Raw genomic sequence first — 22,347 nt, forward strand, 5'->3', positions numbered from 1 at the left:
GCGTGCGTCAAAGATCGTCTACTGAACAGATGACTGCCAAAAAACAACCCACACATGTGCTTCAAAGATCGTCTATGTTAAAAAAAAAACATGTCATACATGTGCATCAAAGATCGTTTATGTTAAAAAACATTTCATACAAGTGCATCAAAGACCGTTTGTTAAAAAACATTTCATACATGTGCATCAAAGATCGTCTATGTTAAAAAAACATGTCATACATGTGCATCAAAGATCGTTTGTTAAAAAATATTTCATACATGTGCATCAAAGATCGTCTATGTTAAAAAAACATGTCATACATGTGCATCAAAGATCGTTTGTTAAAAAATATTTCATACATGTGCATCAAAGATCGTCTATGTTAAAAAAACATGTCATACATGTGCATCAAAGATCGTTTGTTAAAAAATATTTCATACATGTGCATCAAAGATCGTCTATGTTAAAAAAACATTTCATACATGTGCATCAAAGATCGTTTGTTAAAAAATATTTCATACATGTGCATCAAAGATCGTTTATGTTAAAAAAACATGTCATACATGTGCATCAAAGATCGTTTATGTTAAAAAACATGTCATACATGTGCATCAAAGATCGTTTGTTCAAAAATATTTCATACATGTGCATCAAAGATCATCTATTTAAAAGATGAACGCGAAATAACTCGTGCATCAGACATTGTTTATGCAAAAAAATCATACATGTGCATCAAAGATCCTCTCAAAAGGATGATGCTAAAACAAACGTTCATACACTGCATCAAAGATCGTCTATGTTAAAAAAAACATTTCATACATGTGCATCAAAAATATCTATTGAAAAGATGAATGTGAAATAACACATGTGCATCAAAGATGGTCAATGCTAAAAAAAAAAGTGTGTCAAAGTTTGCTGAAAAGATTAATGAAACAATTAAGAGTAAATTAAAAGTTTAAAAAAATTAAGAAATGTACACAGGCGGTGTAAATGACCATTATCGTGTATACGCATATTTACAATTTTTCCCAAAATAATTTTTACCTAAAGGATTTTATCTAAACATACCTGTAATTCATCAGTAGGATTTAATGTTAAAAAACATTTCATACATGTGCATCAAAAATCATCTATTGAAAAGTTGAATGCGAAATAACACATGTGCATCGGAGATTGTTAGTGCAAAAAAAATCATACATGTGCATCAAAGATGGTCAATGCTAAAAAAACAAAACAATAAACGTGCGTCAAAGTTTGATGGAAAGATGAATGAAACAGTTTAGAGTAAATTAAAAGTAAAAGAGAATAAGAATGTACACAGGTGGAGTAAAGGACATAATATGTGTACGAATATTTACAATTTTTCCCAAAATAATTTTTACCGAAACGATTTTTATCCAAACATTAGTTTCAGTATCAGTAATTCATCATTAGCATTCAACATTCATCCCAGAATAAAGTTATCACAAAATAAAAGTACAGAAACCTGTAGTGCAAAAATACAGTTATCACAAAAAGGATAAAAGATAAATTGGGCCTACTCATAAATTTGCATTTATTTTGTCACAAAAAAAAAAATTAAATCATCACAAACAAATAACCTGATGTGTAAAACCTGAGAGTCGACCACCAAAACAGTAACAAGTAATCGTACCAAAGTCATATTTTCATCTAACGATCATGAGACATCAATGACTCCCTGATCAGCACGTTACCACCACACTGACGGCTGCTTCACCAGATTTCAAACCGCTTGTCTTTCTTAAAAGGAGTTCTGTCCTCGATGTTGTTCCTGAAGAGTCTAGAAAAAGACCAAAGCAGAGAGAAACATCACTCACTCAGCCACAATAACGTGTGACAGCATTAACTCATCTGAGATGATGAAGTACAAACGTCTTAATAAATGAACGGTGCAGTGATGAATGTTTGCTCACCGCACAGCGTCGATGGACGGGTTGATGGAGACCAGTTCAAGTAACATGTCAGTTGAAGCATCAGTGATCTTATTGTGACTCAGACTGTAACACAGACACAGAAAGTGACACAGAGGATATTTATGATGGTGAATTATATCAGCCTGCTGCTGGTGGAGACAGTACAGCTACTGTCCAACACACAACAGCAGGGACAGACACAGAGCAAGGACATAACTAGAATTATATACATTTTGTCACATGAACACGTGGATGTTGACAGACTGATACTCACTCCAGGACTTGTACTTTGTGCAGATGTGTGAGGAGTGTGAGCAGCAGCTGGTCAGTGAGCTCACAGTGACTCAGGTCCAGTTCTGTCAGTCCTTCAGAGACGTCCAGCAGCTGAGCCACAGCTCCACAGGCCCTCTGATCCAGTGTGGTGTGACTGAGGTCCAGCTCTCCACCCAGGGCTCCACACAGAGACACTGCCCGTCTTACTGTGTCTCTGTCACTGTTCACAGGAACCAGGGACAGCAGCTGGAGGACGACCGTCTTACTGGCTCTAAACAGGAGGATCAGAGCAAAGAGCTGATTGTTGAGGCTGATTTATGGTTGAATGTAGATTCTACGCAGAGCAGACGGTGTAACCTACGCATGTGGCTTTCAACATAGTGTCTCTGCTGCTGGTGGTGGTAATACAGGGAACCGCCAGCTGCACTTTCCCCAGTAAACACACCGACCCCTTCGGTTTGCAGCTGTGTCTCTGGGCCTGGCAGAGTGGACAGGCCTGGTGTCAGCTGCTCCTCCATACACACCCATCTTGGATGCAGGATGTGACTTGGTTTCGACAAGGTGACATTTGCCACTGGGCTGCTCCTGGAGGGGCAGCCTGCCCTTTGGACATCCGGCCTGTCCGCTCTCTCAAGCCCAGAGACACTCGGACAATGAAGAGCTGCTCCTGAGGAGGCGATTATCCCAAGACCAGCATCAGAGGTCAGTGTGTTTACTGGGGAAACTACAGGTCACAATGCCCTGTACTAGTACCACCACTAAGCACCAGAGGAGGAGCCAGAAACGTGATGCTACCAAGTGGAGAAATCAGTCGTTGCGATCTGCGTTGTGACAATGTGCAGGTACAATTCTGGGGAGGTGTGAGTCAGAGTATGATGTAGGTGTTTCAATGCAAAGCTTTAGGCTGCATAAACATAAAAATAAACAAGTTTCTTCTCTGGTTTAGGTCACTCTGTTGTCTTTCCCACCTGAGGAGGACTCTGTCCAGGACAGGAAGCAGCAGGTCCAGTCCGCTGTCCTCCACCTCACAGTCCTGCAGGTTGAGCTGAGTGTCCTGGCTGCTGCGTCTCAGGATGGTGGAGACGGCCCTGCAGTCCTCATCAGTCAGACTGAGAGTCTCACTCTGACCCTCCTGTGGCAGCTCCACACAGGAGGAGCAGGACAGATCCAGCCTGTGCTGCAGAGTCCTGAGCAGGCTGACTGCTGCCCCCTGCTGGGCGTCAGAGGCAGCACAGCAGTGGATGAACTTCAGCAGCAGATTTCTGTCAACACTGAGAGGAAATAGATAGAAAAATACAACATTAAACAAATTATAACCACATACTTTCATCGATCAGTTGTCGATATGATGTGCAGATTAACAAATATTCCAAATAAAAGACACCACAAATAATATTAATTCAGGATAATCATGTTTCTTAACAACTTGGGTTTAATTATTGTAGTTTTGTTTTTCATTTCTATTAATTATAAAAACAAAGAGACCTTCACTTTAATAGCTTAGATCTGAGAACACAGTGACTCACTTATACTCGTTGTAAGTCAAGAGACAAAAGAAGTCAGATGATCAGACAAGTTGGAAACAAACAGGTTAGATAAACTCATTTTTAAGACAAAATGAAGTCAAACGGTGAAATAATTACTCCAACTGTCACAGTGAGAGATGCATCATGTCCTGTGTGTTGAAGAAGACAGATACACTGACAAACAAACACTAATGTTTTACCTGAGTTGAGAAACTCTGTCCAGTGTAAAGAGGACGGACTCCACTTCCTCTGTTGGTATGGAGGTCCACAAGAGGTTCAGTTTAACTCTGTCAGTGTGTTGGAGGGTGAAGAGCAGAGCATCACAGTCCACAGAGTTCATCTCTCTGCAGGTCAGGTTGATCACATGATCCAGTGACCTCAGTAAACTGGGTATAAAGGGACTGGCACAAGCGTTATAGATCTCTGTGATGACAGTCAACACAAAGCTGGGACAGGCTCTGAAAACATAAAGTGTATTCACCAAGACACTTTGATGAGTCAAAGAATCAACAGACTGATGCACATGATGCAACTAGGGGTGGGCGATATGGCAAAAATATCATATCACGATTTTTTAAAAATAAAATCACGATTTCGATTTTATCACGATCTTAAATCAAAAAAAGAAAAACAGACAATTTAGGATTAGATTTTAATTTAAATAGTTGCAGTTTTGCCAACATGTGCAAACAACGTAAACATACTAAAAGGTAAACAACAACACTCTGATAAAGTGCACTCTTGCAACATAAAAGAAACATGAAAGTAAAATATCAATGAAGACATTACTGTTTGTTTTATTCAACACAGTCATTTTAACAGGATTTAAGTATATCAAAACACTAAATAGCTTATTGAAAAGGGTCCGTCAGTGGTCGGACTATCCGACGGGGGTGGGGGGGTCGCGGTAATTTGAACACTGTACAATTAGCGCATTTACGGTTTATTAGCGGCCAAGCGCGACCTATCCATGTGTGCGTGCGTGCGTGCGCACCCGAGAGAGGCGGCAGGTGGAGGGGCTAACTGGCAGAGATGAGAGATGGTGAAACGTGATTTTTTTGTTTTTTTTAGAAAGCGACCAACTCCTCCGTTTGGCTTTCAGCCATGGCTCTGTATGCGGCTACCGCTACACACAAAAACAAGGAGGCCGGTAAGAAAGCGCGTCACTGCCCGTAATTCGCTATGATTGGTCGGTCAGGTTGACGACGTAATACGTTTGGTGCGTCTGTGCATCAGCATAGAACTGCAATTTATAGACTTTGCCCTAGACGATCCTGCGATCTCTGCACTTTGGCAGATCGTCTTCACGTTGTAATCCTTCACGATCTAATATCGTCATATCGCACACCCCTAGATGCAACTGATTAAATGAGATAAACTGACGTCTGCATCTGGTAAAAAGGTTAAAAACAAACTAAGAACCTTTTAAATACAATCCTGTCCAGAAAGGGAAGCAGACGTGGGATGTTCTCCTGTGAGAAGCGGTTCTTCCTCAGGTTCACAGTGATGGTCTGAGCTGACGGCTGCTGCAGCAGATAGTGAAGAACCTCCCAGTTCAGAGAGAACGAGCTCAGGTCTCCACCAACCTTCCTCAAGAAGGAGCAGGTCAAGTCCTTGTCCTGGATGTCGTGGAGGAGGAAGAGGAGCTCCTGGAAAATCTTCTCACTCAGTCTGCAGATAGAAATGTATGAGTTTATCTTAGAGAAGCAAATGATTCATACATTTGTATTTTCATTCATTAGATTGTGTTTCTGAAGCTCAGGAGAGACTTTTACTTGATTGTTAGAGGACCATCATGAAGCAGCAGTGGAATGAGACTCTGAGCAGGGACACAGAACTCAGTCAGGTCCAACCGGCTGACTGTCCAGTATCTCAGCAGGGACGCCAAACTACTGACGACCTTCAACAGAACTCTTTCTGATGGTCGGCCTGTCTGAGGGGCGAGAGACAGCTCCTCAACAGCCAACAGACAGGCCACTCTCTTCCTTCTTACCCACTGAGACAGAAACAAGGCCGTACCATTGGAAAGCCTGAAAGCAGAGAGAGGGAGAGGAGAAGCAGCTGTGACATCATGACGTTCACCACTAACTGCACATTCAAACTGGACCAGATGGTGTTACAGGAACAACATTAAATGTAGAAACACAAACCTCAGACTGTGCAGTTGTGTTGTGTGTCTAAAGAGGAGGGAGGCTCCTCTGACAGACCTCCTCCTGGGTGTGAGGACGAGATCCACATCAGAACCACAGAGTCTGAGAACTCTTCCCACAGACCTGCAGGTTTTCCAGCCCAACTCTCCTGTTAGCTGCAGGGTGAAGCCCAGGAGCTGCAGCAGAGAGGCCAACTGCTCGGCCTCCTCTCTGGATCTCACAGAGATTAATGTGCACACACGCTGGAAGAACTCTGGATCACCACTGAAACAATATGATGGAAGAGGAGTGAAAACAGAAACACAGGCTGCATTACAAACCACCTGATGGACCATGTTGTTCATGGAGAATGACATTTAGGAAACACAGACAGGATGAAATAATATAACTGTGTGTTAATATCACACTATATTAAAATACTCCTGAATAAATACTGAAGACAGAATGTACATTATTAGTGTGACTTACCTGAGCTGTGAGATATGAGGCAGACACTGTAGGAAACTCCTCACTTCACTCTCTTCATGTGAGCAGCCTGTCAGCTCCACTTGTTTCTTCTCTGATGTGAGTTTCAGCACTTCCAGGAGGATGGAGCTCTTTCTCTTTGAGAGGTTTATGGACCAGACTGCAGGAGCTGACTGGAAAACTGACTGTAATGATGGAAGGACACTCAGGCCTGTTTCAGTCTCATAGTCCTTCAGGTGGGAGTACAGATCCAGCAGGAAACCACACTGATCTTCCTTGTCTTCATCATCATATATGTAATCTAAAGGAAATGTTTCATATGTGCACACTGATGATAACAGCTCCAGTATCTTCTCTCCTGTCTGCTGTTCTCTCTCTGCTGCTGCACAGAACAGATTCCCAAAGAACTCGACTTCACCTCCAAACAAAAAAAAGAAACTGGAACAAGAATTGAACATTTAGTTATGACATGATGTCAACAACAGAAACACAGTCATGTATTACTGATATGGAGTTTATCTGCTAAAAGTCTTCGGATACCTGCTGATGAGAATAATACAGTAAAGTAGATCTACTCTATGTAACTGAGGAATAAATACATTGGGGTGTGTGGAGAAAAACACAGCATCATATATAAAACTCTGTACAGTAACAGTTGTGGACTAACCAGCTGAAAGTATTACCTCAATCTGGAAAATACTAGCAGCTGACTAATAATTACATCATCATCTACAAGATATTTATTTTGTAAATGATGATTAATAAATCCTTTTATGAATCACTCTGATTATGAGCTGGATTTATTGTGAAAAAAACAAACTCTTCTGAAGTCGCTATGAAATATTTTTAAATGTCCATTATTAGTGTGACTTACCTGAGCTGTGAGATATGAGGCAGACACTGTAGGAAACTCCTCACTTCACTCTCTTCATGTGAGCAGCCTGTCAGCTTCACTTGTTTCTTCTCTGATGTGAGTTTCAGCACTTCCAGGAGGATGGAGCTCTTTCTCTCTGAGAGGTTTATGAACCAGACTGCAGGAGCTGACTGGAAAACTGACTGTAATGATGGAAGGACACTCAGGCCTGTTTCAGTCTCATAGTCCTTCAGGTGGGAGCACAGATCCAGCAGGAAACCACTCTGATATTCCTCATCATCAATACCATTTAGGTCATTTAAAGGGAAGTTTTCATATGTGCACACTGATGATAACAGCTCCAGTATCTTCTCTCCTGTCTGCTGTTCTCTCTCTGCTGCTGCACAGAACAGATTCCCAAAGAACCTGATTCCTTCTGAAGGTTTTGTCTGATCAGGAACAAAACTAAAGAGAAGGAAACATTTGTGATGATTAGATCTCGTCTCAATAAATAACAACAACACAGTTCAGTATAAACTTACATTTAAATTTAAAATGCTTCTTTCATCAGAGCAGGCTGAACATCACAGTTGAACTTTTACTGACTCACAGAAACTGATCCTGTTTCTAAAATCACTGCATGTTTGGTATTTTTAGTGCTTGTACTTGATGTAATTTTACATCATGTGTGAGTTCTAAGTAGACCTGTGTTGAAAAAATCGATTCTCCGATTCTGAATCGATTCTCATATTAATTCCTAAAGATCGATTCGTACGTCCAAAGATCGATTTTTAAAAAAATGCATTTCCCCCCGGTGAACTTTAATCCCACTTCACGTCGCGCGTGAAGTGAAGCTCAAAAAACAATGAACATGGCGTTGGACAGCGGTAAAGTTAGCCCATGCGTTGGCCAAGCCCCGGCTTTGAAAACGCCCAAAACACTCAAAGCTACTATCTGGCACCATTTCGGGTTCAGAAACGACAAGGAGACGGATGAGCTTGACAAAAGCAAAGCGATTTGCAAGGCATGCCAAATTGAGGTGAAATATTTCGGAAATACGTTCAGCCTCAGGAACCACATGTTGCGACATCACCAAGATCTCATGTTCAAGTCGTCCACTGGGCCACAACAGATGAAACTTGAGCAAACTCTACAACTACCAGCCAATTCTGCACGTTCTGTCAAAATAACTGAGGCGATTGCTTCATTTGCAAAGATATGCGCCCGTATTCAGTTGTTGAAAACGAGGGCTTCAGGCGGCTATTGAAAGTAACGGAACCGCACTACGTTATGGTGTCTCGCAAACGTCTGTCTGAAGAAGTCAATTACCATCAATTAAGAAAAAGCCATAATATAAAAGTGAGTTTTAAGAAGAGATTTAAAAGAGGATACTGAGTTTGCCTGCCTGAGATCTCCAGGCAGGGAGTTCCATAGCCGAGGGGCCCGAACAGCAAAGGCCCGGTCACCTTTAGTGACAAGTCGAGATTTTGGAACCATTAGGAGGGCCCTGCTGGAGGATCTCAGGCGGCGATCAGGCTCATAAGGAGTCAGCAGATCATAAATATAGGCAGGACCCTGACCATTCAAGGCTTTAAAAACAAGCAGTAAAATCTTAAAATCAATTCTAAAACTCACAGGTAACCAGTGAAGGGCAGCAAGGATTGGTGTAATGTGGTCACATCTCTTAGTACGTGTTAAAAACCTAGCAGCAGCATTTTGTATCAGCTGCAGTCGTTGGATGTTTCGCCTGCTGATACCAGAATAAAGTGCATTGCAGTAGTCCAGTCTGGAGGAGATAAAAGCATGGATAACCTTTTCTAAGTCTGCAGAGGACAAGAATGACCTGATCTTCGTTAGCTGTCTCAGTTGGGCAAAGCAGGACTGCACCACTTTAGCCACCTGAGTATCAAAAGATAACTCTGAGTCAAAGATGACACCGAGATTGCGGGCCTCTTTTCGAACATTGTTAGATAAGGCGCCCAGACTAGAGGAGAGATTGGTAATGCTACTAGTGTTGGGGCCAGAGGGGCTTATCATAACAATGTCTGATTTGGAGTCATTCAACTGCAGAAAATTTGCCGACATCCAATTTTTTATCTCAGCAAGGCAGGACAAAATACAAGAAACATCAGTTTTACCAGGCTGTAGTGGGACATACAACTGCGTATCATCTGCATAGCAATGAAAATCAATATTATGTCTACGCATGATTTGCCCCAGGGGTAACATGTAAACAGTGAAAAGGAGGGGACCCAAAATAGACCCCTGAGGGACCCCACAGAAGAGAGGAGCACAAGAAGAGGAGGCTTCTCCACACATTACAGAGAAAGACCTGTTGGACAAATAGGAGATGAACCAATCCAGAGCCACATCACTGATACCAACATAATTCTTCAGACGGCTGATTAAGACATTATGGTCCACTGTATCAAAAGCTGAGCTCAGGTCAAGGAGAATTAATATTGAATACAGGCCTGTGTCTGCTGCAAGCAGTAAGTCATTGGCAACCTTGACCAGTGCAGTCTCAGTGCTGTGAAGGGAGCGGAAACCAGATTGAAATTTTTCAAAAATGTGATTGTTGGCCAAATACCTGGACATCCGTGGCTACGGAGTCTTACACGAGTGTGACAACGCACTACATAGACGAGGAGTGGAACCTCATCTCGTACGTACTACATACCACAGAAGTTGAAACTGACCATCGTTCCGCCAGTCTAGCTGAAATGTTGACGGCGGCGATAGAGGAGTGGGGGCTGATGAGAAAAGACCCAGCCATTGTGACCGACAATGCGGCAAATATGGTCCGTGCAGTTGGGATGATGGGGCTAACCCACGTTGGCTGCTTTGCACACATCATCAACCTTGCCTCGCAAGCCGGTCTCAAAGTCCCGAATATTGCACGCCTGCTTGGCAGAGTGAGGCACATCACAAAGTTCTTTCATCGCAGTAAGACAGCCACCCGCAGCCTCAAAGAAAAGCAGAAGCTACTGCAGCTGAAAGCACACAAGCTCACAATTGATGTCGTGACCCGGTGGAACAGTGCGCTGGAAATGCTTTAACGCTTTCTGGAGCAGCAACCTGCAATCTCTGCCGCTCTGCTCTCACCCGAAGTCCGCAGAAATGAAAAGGATCTGTGCAGCCTGAAATAGGAAGACATAACAGATGCAGAAGATGTGGTCAGAGCTCTGAAGCCAATGAAGACAGCCACTCAAGCCATATCAGAAGAAAAGTCCCCAACTCTCTCAGTGATCGCACCCCTGCATGCCTTGCTGCTGAAGGAGATGACCAGCCTCCCAGAAGACTCCAAAGTTGTTAAGGACATCAAGGATGAGATCAAGAAAAACCTGAGCACAAGGTAGGCCTATGCTGTGTGTGTGTGTGTGTGTGTGTGTGTGTGTGTGTGTGTGTGTGTGTGTGTGTGCATGTGTGTGTGTGAGAAAGAGAGAGATAGATAGAGAGTTGAGAGTATATAACTGTATATTAAAGGAAATATAATTAAAGAAAATACTATTATCCTCCTGTGATGGTATAATTTGATTTAAATGTGTGAAATTTAAATTTCAGGTATGTGAACCAGAAGGACATGCTGCATGTCGCCTCAGCTGTCGATCCACGCTTCAAAGCCCTGCCATTCTTGAGTGAGGAGGAGCGACAGCACCTTTTCCAGACTCCAGACTGAAGCAGTGAGTGGGATGGAGGAAGAAGCATCTAATGTAAGTAATAATAAGAAGCCCTGTGGAAAAAATCCAAGCAAATCCTACCTTGTTTTCTCACTCACTCACTCACTCACTCACTCACTCACTCACTCACTCACTCACCTCCGTATACAATACAAATTCTCTCTCTCTTCTCTCTCACACAGCAAGATGATGCTGATTATGAAGCTGATGGAGTGGAGGAAGAGGTGGAACCCCAACCCCCTGCACCTAACCCCAAGCAATCCAGTGCCTTGGAGTCTCTCCTTGGGGAAGCTTACAGACCAAGAGAGGAAGGAGGAGCACAGAAAACTCGAGCAGAAGAGGTAGAAGACGAGATCAAAAGGTACAGGGCAAGGAGACCTGCGAGACTGCAGGACAATCCTCTGGTCTGGTGGAGGGAGAATGAAAAGCAGTATCCTCTTTTGGCTCTCATGGCAAAGCGATATCTCTGTGTCTCCGGGTCCAGTGTCGCATCTGAGAGGGTTTTTTCAACCGCAGGTGACATCATCACTGCTAAAAGAAGCTGCCTTACCCCAGGGCATGTTAATGAACTACTTTTCTTGCAGAAGAATCTTAAGATTCCCAAGTGATGACAGTTGACAGGAGGACAGTTTACAGTCTGTCTTAAGTCTTAAGTTTAATTTCCAGTTTATTTTTGTTTGCACTTTAATAGGCAACGCCTTTCTATTTTATTTTTATTTTCTATTTACAGTTTAAGTTTAAAATGTCCAGTTTACATGTTCGCACTTTAAAGGCAATTGAATGTCTTATACTTTACACAAAACTGTGAGACACTTATGTTTCCTAAGGTACTGTACCTTTTGATTGATTCTTATTTGCATACAGTAATGACCGTTAGGTTACTTTGAAACCAGTAACCAGTACTCTGTTCACAGAATGTCTTTGTTTTTCATATAGATAATTAAAATAAAAGTGCATTTGTATTCAACAGCAACAGCTTTTGGGTGAATTCCTAATGGCATATGTTTAATAATTCACCAGGTGAGTGTCCCAATAGCAGTCCATTGCTGCAGGTATAGATACCTCTGCCGTCCTGTGTTTGCTGCCCTGGATCTGTTCGGTAATTCTGCCCCACAGCACGTTTGTGAAAGCAATTGTATCAACATTCTGGGAGGGGGATTGGTCCTTACAGCCATCATTAACTACCAATACTTCATTAATTTACTGTTGAATGTCAATATAATACTAGTATTAATATGTTGCATAACTATTCAGTCATGTAATTCAGGTAACGGCTTCAAAAAAACGGTTTTAATAACACTAACCCGAATCAATATAGGATCGGATCGGATCCAATCAAATCGAATTGTGATAATCGATTCTGAATCTTGAGAATCGAAATCGAATCGATTCTTGAAATTTGAATCAATACCCAGCCCTAGTTCTAAGTGTGAAATATATTCACAAAATATAAATATACTTAGTGGAACAACAGCATCAGTTATGATACACTACACATTTCCATTTATCGAATCAAGAATTCATTATGAATATCAGAACATTTTAAGAAATGTGGATGAAGTCACAAGGTGTAAATTTAATATTGATGACAAAGAAATACAATGGGAATATATGAAAAGACATCGTCTGTTATGTTAGATTTTATGCAACATTTAGGATTGGGACACCGTTATTTAGAACACAACTCTTCATACGAAGAGTTAATTAATGTAAAGTGCAGTTTTAAAAGCTTTTACCGAAAGACATTGTTGACTGACTTACCTGAGCTGTGAGATATGAGGCAGACACTGTAGGAAACTCCTCACTTCACTCTCTTCATGTGAGCAGCCTGTCAGCATCACTTGTTTCTTCTCTGATGTGAGTTTCAGCACTTCCAGGAGGATGGAGCTCTTTCTCTCTGAGAGGTTTATGGACCAGACTGCAGGAGCTGACTGGAAAACTGACTGTAATGATGGAAGGACACTCAGGCCTGTTTCAAGGTCAAAAGAGTACAGATCCAGCAGGAAATCACACCATTTCTTTTTAAGAGGGAATCTTTCATATGTGCACACTGATGATAACAGCTCCAGTATCTTCTCTCCTGTCTGCTGTTTTCTCTCTGCTGCTGCACAGAACAGATTCCCAAAGAACCTGATTCCTTCTGAAGGTTTTGTCTGATCAGGAACGAAACTAAAGAGAAGGAAACATTTGTGATGATTAGATCTCGTCTCAATAAATAACAACAACACAGTTCAGTATAAACTTACATTTAAATTTAAAATGCTTCTTTCATCAGAGCAGGCTGAACATCACAGTTTAACTTTTACTGACTCACAGAAACTGATCCTGTTTCTAAAATCACTGCATGTTTGGTATTTTTAGTGCTTGTACTTGATGTAATTTTACATCGTGTGTGAGCTCTAAGTGTGAAATATATTCACAAAATATAAATATACTTAGTGAAACAACAGCATCAGTTATGATACACGACACATTTCCATTTACTGAATCAAGAATTCATTATGAATCAAAGCATCAAAATGCTGTAGCTGGTCCTGGTGAAGCTGATATTAACTACTTTAGTTTAACTATTGTTTGGTTATTTAATCTATAATAAAGGTTTACATTTTGGAAACTCATCATATGTGTATTTAAAATCTTACACTGCAAAGTAACAAGCAAATATATCTGTCAAATACATTTAGTGAGGCAAAGAGTACCAGCGTGGCAACATAACCAAGAATACAATGGAAATAATCAAGTATAAGTTTGGACCTCAGTATATTACTTGAGTAAATGTACTCACTGTAGTTACTTTCCAACTCTGATATTTAAGTCTACTTTTGTGTTGCTGTGCTGCAGTGGGACCTCTGTCTCTGGTTTCTGGCATCACTTCATATTTAACAGTCTGTTTATCAGACACTGTATCAGCAGCGGCTTCTGTTGTTTATGATTTCCACTTCACATCCATAAAGTCTGCTCTCTAATCGGGCGTTCAGACCAAACGCAAGGCAAATTATTTGTGCGTCTAGATTACATATAAAGTCAATGACAAATGTTTGTGGACACCCAGAGCTGTACGATAACACATCTACTCGTACTGAGACAGGACACAACAGGAGCTGATGTGGAGGAAAGTGAATGAGGAAGTCGGACTACCTGGTAAGTTATGGAAATATGTCTCAGCACAGCATAGTCCTGATCGATTCAAACTCCATTCAGAGAACAAGCATTTTAAAAGTTGTTTTGTTTGTTGCTTGTTGTCTGGCCGACAGACCTGACGAAGCACGAACTCAGGCTTTTTACAAGGCTGCATTATGATGATGTTATTTCAGCGTCCTTTTGATCCTTTTATTGGGTCAGATCACAGAGAAATCTCTTTGTTTAGGGTTCATACCGATGTGGTGAGACAGATTCATTCAGTCTACGTCTATTTGCTGGTCACAGTTACTATTTATTGATTTTAACACACCTATTAAGAAACTGTCACTCACTGGAGACAGATGGACAGACGCTCTGCGGCTGAGAACTGAGCACCGGTCAACCTCAGGTAGCGCTGGAAGCTGCTTTAAGCCAGACGCAGCTCCAGATGGTGAAATTCACCCAGCTGGGTGCCACGCAAGTAACATTAATTAAAATTAATAATCCTGCAGTCGTACTCGATCATGTAACATGAGGCCAATATTCTCTTCACATTTGGTCTGAACGCACCACAAGTCCTACTAGGACCCAAACTAATGTCAGAACATTTTAAGAAATGTGGATGAAGTCACAAGCTGTAAATTTAATATTGATGACAAAGAAATACAATGGGACTATATGAAAAGACATCGTCTGTTATGTTAGATTTTATGCAACATTTAAGATTGGCAGACCGTTATTTAGAACACAACTATTCACACAAAGAGTTAATCAATGTAAAGTGCAATTTTAAAAGCATTTACCAAAAACGGTTGTTGACTGACTTACCTGAGCTGTGAGATATGAGGCAGACACTGTAGGAAACTCCTCACTTCACTCTCTTCATGTGAGCAGCCTGTCAGCTTCACTTGTTTCTTCTCTGATGTGAGTTTCAGCACTTCCAGGAGGATGGAGCTCTTTCTCTCTGAGAGGTTTATGGACCAGACTGCAGGAGCTGACTGGAAAACTGACTGTAATGATGGAAGGACACTCAGGCCTGTTTCAGTCTCATAGTCCTTCAGCTGGGAGTACAGATCCAGCAGGAAACTACATTGATCTTCCTTTTCTTCATCATCACATATGTCATCTAAAGGGAATGTTTCATATGTGCACACTGATGATAACAGCTCCAGTATCTTCTCTCCTGTCTGCTGTTCTCTCTCTGCTGCTGCACAGAACAGATTCACAAAAAACTCGACTTCACCTCCAAACCAATAAAAGAAACTGGAACAAGAATTGAACATTTAGTTACGACATGATGTCAACAACAGAAACACAGTCATGTATTACTGATATGGAGTTTATCTGCTAAAAGTCTTCAGATACCTGCTGATGAGAATAATACAGTAAAGTAGATCTACTCTATGTAACTGAGGAATAAATACATTGGGGTGTGTGGAGAAAAACACAGCATCATATATAAAACTCTGTACAGTAACAGTTGTGGACTAACCAGCTGAAAGTATTACCTCAATCTGGAAAATACTAGCAGCTGACTAATAATTACATCATCATCTACAAGATATTTATTTTGTAAATGATGATTAATAAATCCTTTTATTAATCACTCTGATTATGAGCTGGATTTATTGAGAAAAAAACTCTTCTGAAGTCGCTATGAAATGTTTTTAAATGTCCATTATTAGTGTGACTTACCTGAGCTGTGAGATATGAGGCAGACACTGTAGGAAACTCCTCACTTCACTCTCTTCATGTGAGCAGTCTGTCAGCATCACTTGGTTCTTCTCTGATGTGAGTTTCAGCACTTCCAGGAGGATGGAGCTCTTTCTCTCTGAGAGGTTTATGGACCAGACTGCAGGAGCTGACTGGAAAACTGACTGTAATGATGGAAGGACACTCAGGCCTGTTTCAGTCTCAGAGTCCTTCAGGTGGGAGCACAGATCCAGCAGGAAACCACACTGATATTCCTCATCATTAATACCATTTAGGTCATTTAAAGGGAAGTTTTCATATGTGCACACTGATGATAACAGCTCCAGTATCTTCTCTCCTGTCTGCTGTTTTCTCTCTGCTGCTGCACAGAACAGATTCCCAAAGAACCTGACTCCTTCTGAAGGTTTTGTCTGATCAGGAACAAAACTAAAGAGAAGGAAACATTTGTGATGATTTGATCTCATCTCAATAAATACAACAACACAGTTCAGTATAAACTTACATTTAAATTTAAAATGCTTCTTTCATCAGAGCAGGCTGAACATCACAGTTTAACTTTTACTGACTCACAGAAACTGATCCTGTTTCTAAAATCACTGCATGTTTGGTATTTTTAGTGCTTGTACTTGATGTAATTTTACATCATGTGTGAGTTCTAAGTAGACCTGTGTTGAAAAAATCGATTCTCCGATTCTGAATCGATTCTCATATTAATTCCTAAAGATCGATTCGTACGTCCAAAGATCGTTTTTTTAAAAAAATGCATTTTCCCCCGGTGAACTTTAACCCCACTTCACATCGCGTGTGAAGTGAAGCTCTCAAAACAATGAACATGGCGTTGGACAGCGGTAAAGTTAGCCCATGCGTTAGCCAAGCCCCGGCTTTGAAAACGGCCAAAACACTCAAAGCTACTATCTGGCACCATTTTGGGTTCAGAAACGACAAGGAGACGGATGAGCTTGACAAAAGCAAAGCGATTTGCAAGGCATGCCAAATGGAGGTGAAATATTTCAGAAATACGTTCAACCTCAGGAACCACATGTTGCGACATCACCAAGATCTCATGTCCAAGTCGCCCACTGGGCCACAACAGATGAAACTCGAGCAAACTCTACAACTACCAGCCAATTCTGCACGTTCTGTCAAAATAACTGAGGCAATTGCTTCATTTGCAAAGATATGCGCCCGTATTCAGTTGTTGAAAACGAGGGCTTCAGGCGGCTAATGAAAGTAACGGAACCGCACTACGTTATGGTGTCTCGCAAACGTCTGTCTGAAGAAGTCATCCCAAACATGTACCAGTCAGTAAAAGAAAATGTTAAAAGTAAGCTTCAGTCAGCAGAGAGGGTTGGCATTACAAGTGATACCTGGACATCCGTGGCTACGGAGTCTGACATGAGTGTGACAACGCACTACATAGACGAGGAGTGGAACCTCATCTCGTACGTACTACAGACCACAGAAGTTGAAACTGACCATCGTTCCGCCAGTCTAGCTGAAATGTTGACGGCGGCGATAGAGGAGTGGGGGCTGATGAGAAAAGACCCAGCCATTGTGACCGACAACGCGGCAAATAAGGTCCGTGCGGTTGGGATGATGGGGCTAACCCACGTCGGCTGCTTTGCACACATCATCAACCTCGCCTCGCAAGCCGGTCTCAAAGTCCCGAATATTGCACGCCTGCTTGGCAGAGTGAGGCACATCACAAAGTTCTTTCATCGCAGTAAGACAGCCACCCGCAGCCTCAAAGAAAAGCAGAAGCTACTGCAGCTGAAAGCACACAAGCTCACAATTGATGTCGTGACCCGGTGGAACAGTGCGCTGGAAATGCTTTAACGCTTTCTGGAGCAGCAACCTGCAATCTCTGCCGCTCTGCTCTCACCCGAAGTCTGCAGAAATGAAAAGGATCTGTGCAGCCTGAAAGAGGAAGACATAACAGATGCAGAAGATGTGGTCAGAGCTCTGAAGCCAATGAAGACAGCCACTCAAGCCATATCAGAAGAAAAGTCCCCAACTCTCTCAGTGATCGCACCCCTGCATGCCTTGCTGCTGAAGGAGATGACCAGCCTCCCAGAAGACTCCAAAGTTGTTAAGGACATCAAGGATGAGATCAAGAAAAATCTGAGCACAAGGTAGGCCTATGCTGTGTGTGTGTGTGTGTGTGTGTGTGTGTGTGTGTGTGTGTGTGTGTGTGTGTGTGTGTGTATGTGTGTGCATGTGTGTGTGTGAGAGAGAGAGAGATAGAGAGTTGAGAGTATATAACTGTATATTAAAGGAAATATAATTAAAGAAAATACTATTATCCTCCTGTGATGGTATAATTTGATTTAAATGTGTGAAATTTAAATTTCAGGTATGTGAACCAGAAGGACATGCTGCATGTCGCCTCAGCTGTCGATCCACGCTTCAAAGCCCTGCCATTCTTGAGTGAGGAGGAGCGACAGCACCTTTTCCAGACTCCAGACTGAAGCAGTGAGTGGGATGGAGGAAGAAGCATCTAATGTAAGTAATAATAAGAAGCCCTGTGGAAAAAATCCAAGCAAATCCTACCTTGTTTTCTCTCTCTCACTCTCTCACTCACTCACTCACTCACTCACTCACCTCCGTATACAATACAAATTCTCTCTCTCTTCTCTCTCACACAGCAAGATGATGCTGATTATGAAGCTGATGGAGTGGAGGAAGAGGTGGAACCCCAACCCCCTGCACCTAACCCCAAGCAATCCAGTGCCTTGGAGTCTCTCCTTGGGGAAGCTTACAGACCAAGAGAGGAAGGAGGAGCACAGAAAACTCGAGCAGAAGAGGTAGAAGACGAGATCAAAAGGTACAGGGCAAGGAGACCTGCGAGACTGCAGGACAATCCTCTGGTCTGGTGGAGGGAGAATGAAAAGCAGTATCCTCTTTTGGCTCTCATGGCAAAGCGATATCTCTGTGTCTCCGGGTCCAGTGTCGCATCTGAGAGGGTTTTTTCAACCGCAGGTGACATCATCACTGCTAAAAGAAGCTGCCTTACCCCAGGGCATGTTAATGAACTACTTTTCTTGCAGAAGAATCTTAAGATTCCCAAGTGATGACAGTTGACAGGAGGACAGTTTACAGTCTGTCTTAAGTCTTAAGTTTAATTTCCAGTTTATTTTTGTTTGCACTTTAATAGGCAACGCCTTTCTATTTTATTTTTATTTTCTATTTACAGTTTAAGTTTAAAATGTCCAGTTTACATGTTCGCACTTTAAAGGCAATTGAATGTCTTATACTTTACACAAAACTGTGAGACACTTATGTTTCCTAAGGTACTGTACCTTTTGATTGATTCTTATTTGCATACAGTAATGACCGTTAGGTTACTTTGAAACCAGTAACCAGTACTCTGTTCACAGAATGTCTTTGTTTTTCATATAGATAATTAAAATAAAAGTGCATTTGTATTCAACAGCAACAGCTTTTGGGTGAATTCCTAATGGCATATGTTTAATAATTCACCAGGTGAGTGTCCCAATAGCAGTCCATTGCTGCAGGTATAGATACCTCTGCCGTCCTGTGTTTGCTGCCCTGGATCTGTTCGGTAATTCTGCCCCACAGCACGTTTGTGAAAGCAATTGTATCAACATTCTGGGAGGGGGATTGGTCCTTACAGCCATCATTAACTACCAATACTTCATTAATTTACTGTTGAATGTCAATATAATACTAGTATTAATATGTTGCATAACTATTCAGTCATGTAATTCAGGTAACGGCTTCAAAAAACGGTTTTAATAACACTAACCCGAATCAATATAGGATCGGATCGGATGCAATCAAATCGAATTGTGATAATCGATTCTGAATCTTGAGAATCGAAATCGAATCGATTCTTGAAATTTGAATCAATACCCAGCCCTAGTTCTAAGTGTGAAATATATTCACGAAATATAAATATACTTAGTGGAACAACAGCATCAGTTATGATACACTACACATTTCCATTTATTGAATCAAGAATTCATTATGAATATCAGAACATTTTAAGAAACGTGGATGAAGTCACAAGGTGTAAATTTAATATTGATGACAAAGAAATACAATGGGAATATATGAAAAGACATCGTCTGTTATGTTAGATTTTATGCAACATTTAGGATTGGGACACCGTTATTTAGAACACAACTCTTCATACGAAGAGTTAATTAATGTAAAGTGCAGTTTTAAAAGCTTTTACCGAAAGACATTGTTGACTGACTTACCTGAGCTGTGAGATATGAGGCAGACACTGTAGGAAACTCCTCACTTCACTCTCTTCATGTGAGCAGCCTGTCAGCTTCACTTGTTTCTTCTCTGATGTGAGTTTCAGCACTTCCAGGAGGATGGAGCTCTTTCTCTCTGAGAGGTTTATGGACCAGACTGCAGGAGCTGACTGGAAAACTGACTGTAATGGTGGAAGGACACTCAGGCCTGTTTCAGGGTCATAAGAGTACAGATCCAGCAGGAAATCACACCATTTCTCTTTAAGAGGGAATGTTTCATATCTGCACACTGATGATAACAGCTCCAGTATCTTCTCTCCTGTCTGCTGTTCTCTCTCTGCTGCTGCACAGAACAGATTCACAAAGAACCTGATTCCTTCTGAAGGTTTTGTCTGATCAGGAACAAAACTAAAGAGAAGGAAACATTTGTGATGATTAGATCTCGTCTCAATAAATAACAACAACACAGTTCAGTATAAACTTACATTTAAATTTAAAATGCTTCTTTCATCAGAGCAGGCTGAACATCACAGTTTAACTTTTACTGACTCACAGAAACTGATCCTGTTTCTAAAATCACTGCATGTTTGGTATTTTTAGTGCTTGTACTTGATGTAATTTTACATCGTGTGTGAGTTCTAAGTGTGAAATATATTCACAAAATATAAATATACTCAGTGGAACAACAGCATCAGTTATGATACACGACACATTTCCATTTACTGAATCAAGAATTCATTATGAATCAAAGCATCAAAATGCTGTAGCTGGTCCTGGTGAAGCCGATATTAACTTCTTTAGTTTAACTATTGTTTGGTTATTTAATCTATAATAAAGGTTTACATTTTGGAAACTCATCATATGTGTATTTAAAATCTTACACTGCAAAGTAACAAGCAAATATATCTGTCAAATACATTTAGTGAGGCAAAGAGTAGCAGTGTGGCAACATAACCAAGAATACAATGGAAATAATCAAGTATAAGTTTGGACCTCAGTATATTACTTGAGTAAATGTACTCACTGTAGTTACTTTCCAACTCTGATATTTAAGTCTACTTTTGTGTTGCTGTGCTGCAGTGGGACCTCTGTCTCTGGTTTCTGGCATCACTTCATATTTAACAGTCTGTTTATCAGACACTGTATCAGCAGCGGCTTCTGTTGTTTATGATTTCCACTTCACATCCATAAAGTCTGCTCTCTAATCGAGCGTTCAGACCAAACGCAAGGCAAATTATTTGTGCGTCTAGATTACATATAAAGTCAATGACAAATGTTTGTGGACACCCACAGCTGTACGATAACACATCTACTCGTACCGAGACAGGACAAAACAGGAGCTGATGTGGAGGAAAGTGAATGAGGAAGTCGGACTACCTGGTAAGTTATGGAAATATGTCTCAGCACAGCATAGTCCTGATCGTTCCAAACTCCATTCAGATAACAAGCATTTTAAAAGTTGTTTTGTTTGTTGCTTGTCGTCTGGCTGACAGACCTGACGAAGCACGAACTCAGGCTTTTTACAAGGCTGCATTATGATGATGTTATTTCAGCGTCCTTTTGATCCTTTTATTGGGTCAGATCACAGAGAAATCTCTTTGTTAGGGTTCATACCGATGTGGTGAGACAGATTCATTCAGTCTACGTCTATTTGCTGGTCACAGTTACTATTTATTGATTTTAAAACACCTATTAAGAAACTGCCACTCACTGGAGACAGATGGACAGACGCTCTGCAGCTGAGAACTGAGCACCGGTCAACCTCAGTTAGCGCTGGAAGCTGCTTTAAGTCAGACGCAGCTCCAGACGGTGAAATTCACCCAGCTGGGTGCCACGCAAGTAACATTAATTAAAATTAATAATCCTGCAGTCGTACTCGATCATGTAACATGAGGCCAATATTCTCTTCACATTTGGTCTGAACGCACCATAAGTTCTACTAGGACCCAAACTAATATCAGAACATTTTAAGAAATGTGGATGAAGTCACAAGGTGTAAATTTAATATTGATGAAGAAGAAATACAACGGGAATATATGAAAAGACATCGTCTGTTATGTTAGATTTTATGCAACATTTAAGATTGGCACAACGTTATTTAGAACACAATTATTCACACAAAGAGTTAATCAATGTAAAGTGCAATTTTAAAAGCATTTACCAAAAACGGTTGTTGACTGACTTACCTGAGCTGTGAGATATGAGGCAGACACTGTAGGAAACTCCTCACTTCACTCTCTTCATGTGAGCAGCCTGTCAGCTTCACTTGTTTCTTCTCTGATGTGAGTTTCAGCACTTCCAGGAGGATGGAGCTCTTTCTCTCTGAGAGGTTTATGGACCAGACTGCAGGAGCTGACTGGAAAACTGACTGTAATGATGGAAGGACACTCAGGCCTGTTTCAGGGTCATAAGAGTACAGATCCAGCAG

At 41.3% G+C, this 22,347-nt stretch overlaps 1 protein-coding gene across 1 annotated transcript; it reads right to left on the reverse strand.

Annotated features, from left to right (window-relative positions):
• Positions 1-182: 182 nt before the first annotated feature.
• LOC141020472 (uncharacterized) lies at positions 183-6,200 on the reverse strand. The gene is made up of 8 exons (XM_073495559.1): positions 5,866-6,200; positions 5,491-5,745; positions 5,138-5,386; positions 3,916-4,173; positions 3,158-3,460; positions 2,191-2,460; positions 1,917-2,000; positions 183-1,783 (listed from the first exon to the last, which is right to left on the reverse strand). The coding sequence occupies exons 1-8, from the start codon at positions 6,198-6,200 to the stop codon at positions 1,717-1,719; spliced, it is 1,821 nt and encodes a 606-aa protein (XP_073351660.1). The 3' UTR covers positions 183-1,716.
• Between the last annotated feature and the right edge of the window lie 16,147 nt (positions 6,201-22,347).

The sequence above is a fragment of the Pagrus major genome, chromosome 24 (genome assembly GCF_040436345.1).
Source record: "Pagrus major chromosome 24, Pma_NU_1.0".
Taxonomy (NCBI): Eukaryota; Metazoa; Chordata; class Actinopteri; order Spariformes; family Sparidae; genus Pagrus; species Pagrus major.

Excerpts from the sequence above, each read along its gene's own strand:
- LOC141020472 (XM_073495559.1), bottom strand. The coding sequence starts at position 6,200 with ATGGTCCATCAGGTGGTTTGTAATGCAGCCTGTGTTTCTGTTTTCACT. Across the intron at positions 5,746-5,865 it reads ACACAACTGCACAGTCTGAG|GCTTTCCAATGGTACGGCCT; the intron begins GTTTGTGTTTCT and ends CTCTGCTTTCAG. Across the intron at positions 1,784-1,916 it reads CCGTCCATCGACGCTGTGCG|ACTCTTCAGGAACAACATCG; the intron begins GTGAGCAAACAT and ends GTCTTTTTCTAG.